Source organism: Myotis davidii, unplaced genomic scaffold (assembly GCF_000327345.1).
Source record: "Myotis davidii unplaced genomic scaffold, ASM32734v1 scaffold205, whole genome shotgun sequence".
NCBI classification, from domain to species: Eukaryota; Metazoa; Chordata; class Mammalia; order Chiroptera; family Vespertilionidae; genus Myotis; species Myotis davidii.
The window spans coordinates 5,558,045-5,566,046 of record NW_006297573.1 but is presented as its reverse complement, the minus strand read 5'-3'; the positions used below and the strand labels follow the sequence as shown (position 1 = coordinate 5,566,046).

The window sequence follows — 8,002 nt, the reverse complement described above, 5'->3', positions numbered from 1 at the left end:
TATATATATATATAAAGTTTATATATATATATAAAGTTTATATATATATATATATAAAGTTTTAGATGTTCACCTAGTGAAATAATATTGGAGAAGTATCAGGAAAAGTTGGTGGGTTCATATGTTACTAAACTGGATCACTCAGATTTTGTCAATTCCTTAATATATATATACATACATATACATACATATATATTTTTTTTTCAAGAGTGTAGACTTGAGAGAACAGAGTTGGAAAAGTGACTAATTACTTCTAAATTCATTTTATTTTACTTGCATATTTACTTGATTTGTATGAAAAGGAAAATGGGTGGCCATTATGATCGCACCAGACAAGAATTAGGGAACTTATTCATAAGTCCTGGTTCTGCTACTGTATTAATTCCTACCATCCTTTCCATATATATGAGGGATTGAGGATGGCCCAGGTGTTGCCAGGTGGGGTCAGGTACTCTGGCTGAGCAAGTTCAAAGCAGAAAGAGAAAGTAAGACAGAAATAAGTTGATTTCTTGGAAACAACCACGCATCAAGTAGGAATAGCAAACATTACATTGTTCAGAAGGGCAGGCATATACAAGAAACAGTCACTTACAAGAAACAAAATCAGGTGTGCAGCAGAAATGGGACTGAATGGGGAACAGGTAGGAGAAGGAAGGAATCGAGGACAGTTGTTTCAAAGAGCACTGAAGTATTTGAACCTCACCTGGAGCAGTTTCTGGGATGTGTTCCTAGGCTTTCAGCCTTTTAAGAACCTTTGGGGAGGTGACCATAGAATTTACCAGGATACTTTGCGAGTAAAGGGGGTACTGTCATAATTGTTGGAGCTGTAGACATAAATTGCAACTGACCTCAAGCAAACCACAGTGTGTGGTCACCCTGCCCTCGGACTATTTTCAGACCCAGTGTCTCTTTATAACCTTAATATTCTCCCCTATAACAAAGCCTGAATCCTAAGATTGGGGGCAGCAGCAGCTTTAAAGAGGTCCAAATATTCATTACTCAGTAACATTTAAAAATAATTTTGAAATTTAACCCCTTAGAAATTTTTAATTTTTTAATAAGCTTCCATAAAAGAACAAAACTAAACTAAACAAGATTAGTAGTTTTCAAAATAAACCCAGGTCTATCCTCAAAGAAAAAACTCATAGCCCTAAATGTTATTCTGTCTTTAAAAAAATAATCTAAATAGTCAGTATAAAATTTAGAAGAATAACTATGGCCTAAGGAAAAAAAACTTTCAAAATGCAATCATTACAAAAGAGGTAGAGTTTTTAAATGCATTTATGAGTTGTTTATCTTTTTTAAACTATAAAGTATACAAGCCTCTCCTATTTCTAATTAAGACTTAAAAGAAGCATAAAAATAAACAAATGTGGGCATAGAAAATAAAGCTATTAAAAAGACACTTTCAATTGTGAAAGAATACTTCAAAGACTATTAAATTACAAAAAAAAGAGAAAAATTTTAGATGCAATCCAGTCATGAAAGTTTGACTCAAAAAGTAAAAACTTAAGTAAGCTAATAACAATAGGAGAAATTCTAAATTTCTATTACAAAAAAATACCAGCTTTGGCTTAATTCTAAATTTCAATAAATAATTCTCTGTGTGTATATAAATACTGTTCTAAAGTTAACCAAAAACGCAATTATCTACATTCATTTAACATTCAACAAAGCTAGCATAAAGTTGATAATAAAAGATGATTAAAGGCTAACTTAGATTTAGGAATATTGATTTAAAAAATGATAAATAGAATACTAGTAACTCTAAGCCAGTTGTATATAAGGAGCATAGTACAATCAGGTATGGTTAATTCTATGAATTCAAAAACTATCCCTCTCATGCATCATATCAAAAGGTCATAGAAAAAAAAAGACCATATGATGCTGAAAATGAACATTTAAATTAAAAAATTATAATTTAAATAAAACATTTCTAATGATAACAATTATATGAGGGCTATCCCATACTCTGATTCGTTGAATTTCAGCGAGACAGCAATTTTAGAATACCAGTTCACAAAGCCTGGTCGAAGGGTTTTACAGAGTCTTTTACTCCCTAAAATGCCCAGCAAATATTTGGGTATCATACCTATAGTTTGGGGGGCTCTCTACCCTCAGGGAAACTTCAGTTATCTGAATGGTCCTGGACCCCCTTCTGACATTGCTGAGTCCTCTTGGGCTCAGACAACAACAGAAACTTCTACAGGAAACCACCTTTGTACCATGAGCCTCAAAGCAAAGGCTGTGGAAAGGCAAATAGCAGTCCCCTCCCTGTGTCATCCTTCGGGCTCCAACCATGGCAAATCCCATCAGAACCTACTTTTGTGGGAAAACAAATCAGAACGTTTCAACCTAAATGGGGTAAAGACAATTTTCTCCCCGCCTTCTAAATATACCATAACTGCGGCTAACCTTGGGTAGGAACAATTGATTCATTCAAGAAACAACCATTTATTAAATAAAGATTTATTCCAAGCCAGACACTGAATGAGAGGCTGCAGAAACAGCAGTGAACAAAAATTATCACAGAGTCGATGTGTTCATGAGGTGAAGAGAAATAAACATAAACAAAATATAAAATATGTCTGGTGCTAAGGGAAAGAATTACTTTAGAGTGTGTCTGGGCATAACTCCCCTTCCTTAACTTGGCGTGGTACCTACAGCCCAGCCAGCCTTATCTGAAATGAATTATGACTTTGGACCCTTGGCTTGAAATTAGTGGTATAGTGTCTGACTTAAAACTAAAGGTCAAATTGTGCTTTTTCCCAAAACAAGGAACTATTGTTAGGTTATTAGAGCTTTACTATGAAGAATTTTTACTAGCTTTAGAACCATCATCTTGTTAGAACCATCACCATGTTAAAATATTGAGTTCAAAATTCTAGGTCATACAGTTCACACAAAATCCAGGAACTGTCTTATTGACAGAGGACTTAGTAAACTAAAAAAAAAAAAAAAAATTTTAGCCTGGCCGGTGTGGCTCAGGGGTTGGGTGTTGATACATGAACCAGGAGGTCACAGTTCGATTCCCAGTCAGGGCACATGCCTGGGTTGCAGTCCTGATTCCCAGTAGGGGTTTGCAGGAGGCAATCCATCAGTGACTCTCTCTTATCATTGATGTTTCTATCTCTCTCACTCTCCCTTCTTCTTTTTAAAATAAATAAAAACTTGTTGTTATTGTTGTTGTTGTTAATCCTCACCCGAGGACATTTTTCTATTGATTTTTAGGGAGAGTGGAAGAGAGAGGGAAAGACAGAGAGTAACATCGATGTAAGAGAAATACATTGATTGGTTGCTTCCTGCATGCGCCCAACCAAGACCTGGGCTGGGTAGGAGGCTACAACCAAGGTACATGCCCTTGACTGGAATGGAACCTGGGACCCTTGGGTTTGTAGGTAGATGCTCTACCGCTGAGCCAACAGGCTAGGGCAATAAAAACATATTAAAAAAAACAACAACTTAGAGCTATAAAATTAATGGATGCAATTGATCATGTGAGTAAAAACATAAGCCTAGTGAATGAAATTCCTAACAGCAATTCCTTGTTTGAAAACACTCATACAATTTTGATGAGACAGGACCTGCAGCCCAGCGACTTGTGATTCAGACTCACCAGCCCACTCTCCAGGCAGGCGTGTGCTCATGGGCTCATTCCTTCACCCCCATCAGGTGGAAGACCAGAATTTTGGATACTCTGGGTATTTCCTGCTCATGTCCTTGTCATGAAAGCCACCAAATGGTTCTTACGTAGGGAAGAAAAGAAATACTGGGTGGAGCAAAAGTAGGTTTATAGTTATTTGTATGGAAAATAATGCAATAGTTAATAAATAATAATACAAGAATAAACTCTGTGTTTCATGTGCTCACAACTGTAAACCTGCTTTCCCTCCACCCTGTATACATTCAGGAAATCCAGGGCAAGAGTTCCACTGTGTTCCTGAGCCCAAGACCTCATGATTAGATCATTATTTGCCTGCAATACCCTCTCCACACTCTCCCTCCTTGTGACAACTCATCTTCTTCCTTTCCTTTTTCTCCTGTTCAGGAAGTTTTAAATGACACAATTTCCTACCCGGATGGTACATTCATGGATTGGGAGTTTAAGATCTCTGTCTTGTATGACATTGCTAAGGTAAGAGAACTATAAACACAAAAGACATCTAGAAAATTAAATACAGGAAAATAGATCAAGTAAGCTATTCAACTTCACTGCATTGGTTTCTTCATCTGTAAGATGGAAATAAAAATAGTACTTATTTAGTACTAATAGTCAGAGGGTTGTTCGGAGTATTTTATGAAATAATGCATATGCTTCGCAAAGGCCTGGCACAAGTAAATGTTCAATATATACCGGGTCTTCTTCTTATGATGATTATATGCTTTCTACTCTGGGTTCGAGGCACATGTTTTCATAGACTGGCTGGAAGTTAAACTAATACAAAGCTGCAGAGAGAACAACTAAATCTTCAACTTTATAAGAGAAAATATTAAGCACAGGCAACCATCGTGTATGAGGTGGTAAAAAATTTGGACATGTATATCCCCAAACATGGGAGTACCAGTAACCAGGGCCTCATTCAAGAATGAAGAAAAGTCAATCCCAAGAGTGAGCTATTTGATACAGTCTTAAATCTCCCTCCACATAGCGTCAGAATACGTTTGCAAAATGCTATATGATACCCCATTTGCCACATGTCACTCCTGTGATCTAGGCTGAAACCCAGTGTCTGCAACAACACCTCTAGCCAACAGAGGGAAGCACACCAGCGAAAAATAGGCTTCCCCTTTCACAATAGATTGAAATCCATTAAATTTTAGAAACTAATCTAGCCTAGCCCCTCCTTTCAGAATAGCAAAGCCTTATTGTGCATATTTTTTAACTGAGGTAGTAAAAGACCAGACATACCCAAGGTCTCAGACCAAATAAGTGGTAAGTGAACACACTTTAAGAAAATAGGATCAACCTTTCATTTTATATTATATACTAGGGGCCCAGTGCACGATTTCTTGCACTTTGAAAGGAACTGTGGGCTGTGAGACTGTGGTGGGCATAGGGGGGTAGGGTCTCAGCACATTCTTCATGCCCCCACCGGCACCTCCCGCCATGGCCCCCAGTCCCCTGTCTGCCAGCAGCCCTGCTCCCACTACCGCCGCTCCCATGCACTGACAGCACCGGCCCCACTCACACCTGCTGATGGCGCAGAGTGATTGGGGCCAGCGCCAGCAGTTGCTGCAAGCAACGGCTACTGCCCCAAGTGCCCCTCAGGAGCAGAGGGAGGTGGAAAAGCCCTGAGGGGCAATCGCTGGCCGTGGTGTGAGTGGGGCCAGCTCCAGCGCCAGCAGTGGGTGCAAGCGCCCACCAGGCTAGCCCCAATGACAGTGACCGGTACCCCACCTTGGTCTGGTGCCCCTGCTCATCTGCTCAACCATCCTGCTGCGGCCAGTGCTCACCATGTTCCATGCTCTGCTGCCTGCTGCCAATGCCCACCATGTTCTGCATGCGCCCCCTGGTGGTCAGTGCACGTCATAGAGACCGGTTGTTCAGTTGTTCCTCTGTTTGGTCTATTTGCATTTTAGGGTTTTATATAGAGAGATAATTACTTAATCCAAGTCTTTAGACAACTGCCTTCTATATGTCCCCTAAATAGATTTAAAACTAGATGTAATGCTTAGGCAAACATTAGGGCCTTAGTATTTTTAAAGTAAAATTAATGGAACTAAGTTTGAAAACTGTTAGTGTGATTCTATCTGCATGCTGAAATGAGTTCAAACTGTCATTTCTTTCTTTAAAATAAGCAGGTGCAGAGTGTCTTATCTCTTTGTTTTCTTGTCATCTGAAAAATTGCAGGGGATGTCATATCTGCACTCCAATAAGACAGAGGTCCATGGGCGTCTGAAATCCACCAACTGCGTGGTGGACAGTAGGATGGTGGTGAAGATCACCGATTTTGGCTGCAATTCCATTTTACCTCCAAGAAAGGGTCTGTAATGAAATTTTAACCAGTTTCCCACTGGTCTTTCTCTTTTTTCACAAGCCTACATAATTCTCTCAAGAAATAGTGATACTGATCAGAAAATTAACACTTGGAGCCACAAAAGGCAACAGTGGGCTCATTCTCTAACAGTTCGCCCTTGTCAGTTTTCAACAAGTGTTTCTTGAATTTAATAAATCTCCTCTGTAGATTTCCTTCATCCATGTCCCTTGATATCAGTGAGAAATCATGAGGAACTTATTAGCTTGCGGAAGCAGAACTGGGTGAAAAATAGAGGTGATTAGAGTAGTAAGAGACCTTAGAAATCTTCTGGTCTAACCTTCTCTCTTTATAAAACAAACAAAAAAAAAAACAAACAAAAACAGAATAAAGGTTCAGAGAGGTGAAGAGGTTTGCCCAAGTAGATAGAGTATAAGGCAGATGACCCATTTCCAAATTCTAGACATTTATTTATCTGTGATAATGATAAGGAAAATAACTCGTATCAGTAAAATATATTCTTATCTCTTTTAAGATTGTAATAGGGGTCAAAAAGAGTAACATAAAGAAAAATGATTTGTAAAGTATAAAGAGTTTTTGTGTTGAATATTTACCCATTCTTTACTATATAACTCAGGGTTATGGACTCAGAAATCTAACACTCATATATGATTGAAAATACCATCTAGGTCCAAACAATAAATTCCACTTCAATTCTATTTTACAATCCTTTAGTTTTTCCTTAATAGAAAATTATAATTCTGCCCCTAATTTCTTCAGTCACATCAAGCATGCTAGACATTGGACTCAACCCAGTAAGTGCTCGTTGAAGACCTACTGTGTGCCAAGCTTGATTCATCATGTAGTGGAACAACTCTCCCTTATTAGATGACCCAATATGAACGAAAATCACAGGTCAAATCTCATCCTCCTGAACATCACTCAGTTACACTGACCTATCTGTGCTGTCGGTCACCTGAATTTTAGCATAAGTAGTTGTACGTACCTTTCCTACAACCCCAAACCACATGAATAACAAGACACATAAAGTCACAAGACATCAATTCAAAAAGGCAATGAATATTTGGATGGAAAAACCACATGAGGAAAATGTGCCTTGTCCTAAGCCTAACACTGTACCCGACAGCATGAATCTATAGATTTTTTCCATCAAAACTGCCAAACATACAAATCTCAAAAAGCTTACAAGGAGCTAGGTGATTCTGGAAAAACTTCAAGGGATGTCGGAGAACAATTGTATGCCCTGTTATTACCAAATGAGATAAGTGATGAGAGTCCAAAACCCAAGTGTCTGCAGGAGCCAAACACAGAACACAGGAGCCCTTCACTGTGAAGTGGACCAGATGGGAAGCATTGAGGAGGGGCAGGCCCAGTAGTAAAATGGGAGTAAATTGTATGCAGTATGTTTTATAGAACACTGTGGGAGCAGAGCACAGGACTGAGGAAGAGAGGAGAGCAGAGCAGAGCTGTCTAGCAGAGAGGGGCCTGGCCCCAGGGCTGCCTCAAAGCCATGCTGTTTTCACAGCTCTGCTGTATCAATTGAGCTGATTTGCACTGAATAGTTTCCTTCATTGCAGACTAATTTGGGAATTCCTGTTGGCATTGAATTGGCCAATAACCATGGGTTGACAGTACTCACAGAAAAATATATGCAAAGTGCTTCTCCAATGTCATCAGCCTCATAATTTAGAACTTCTTGCAAATTCCTAATAAAAATTTTGGTTTAAAAAAAAAAAAGAACACTAGGGGAATCCAAGAACACACATCGCTGGGCAGTAGCTGACTTGGAGGCTGTCAGTGTGTCACATCTGGAAAATATCAGTCGTAGTCTCTTTGTTTGAATGTGCTGTCTTTATTTTTAAACATTTACAAAGGCTTTCCTAGGTTTATGCCTTATGTCCCGTAAGCTATTAAACCCTCTTAGCCTCTCATTCTAGTGCATTCATCCTACCAACCTTTACAAGCACTTCCTGTACACCAGGTGCTATTCTAGGTAGACCTTGAGG

At 38.9% G+C, this 8,002-nt stretch overlaps 1 protein-coding gene across 1 annotated transcript in view; it reads left to right on the top strand.

Annotated features, from left to right (window-relative positions):
* GUCY2C (guanylate cyclase 2C) overlaps positions 1-8,002 on the top strand; it is an 81,208-nt gene that overhangs the window by 51,882 nt on the left and 21,324 nt on the right. The window contains exons 16-17 of the mRNA XM_006773282.2: positions 4,049-4,135; positions 5,852-5,984. Of these exons, the coding sequence (XP_006773345.1) occupies positions 4,049-4,135; positions 5,852-5,984 (220 nt within the window). The remainder of the gene's footprint in view (positions 1-4,048; positions 4,136-5,851; positions 5,985-8,002) is intronic.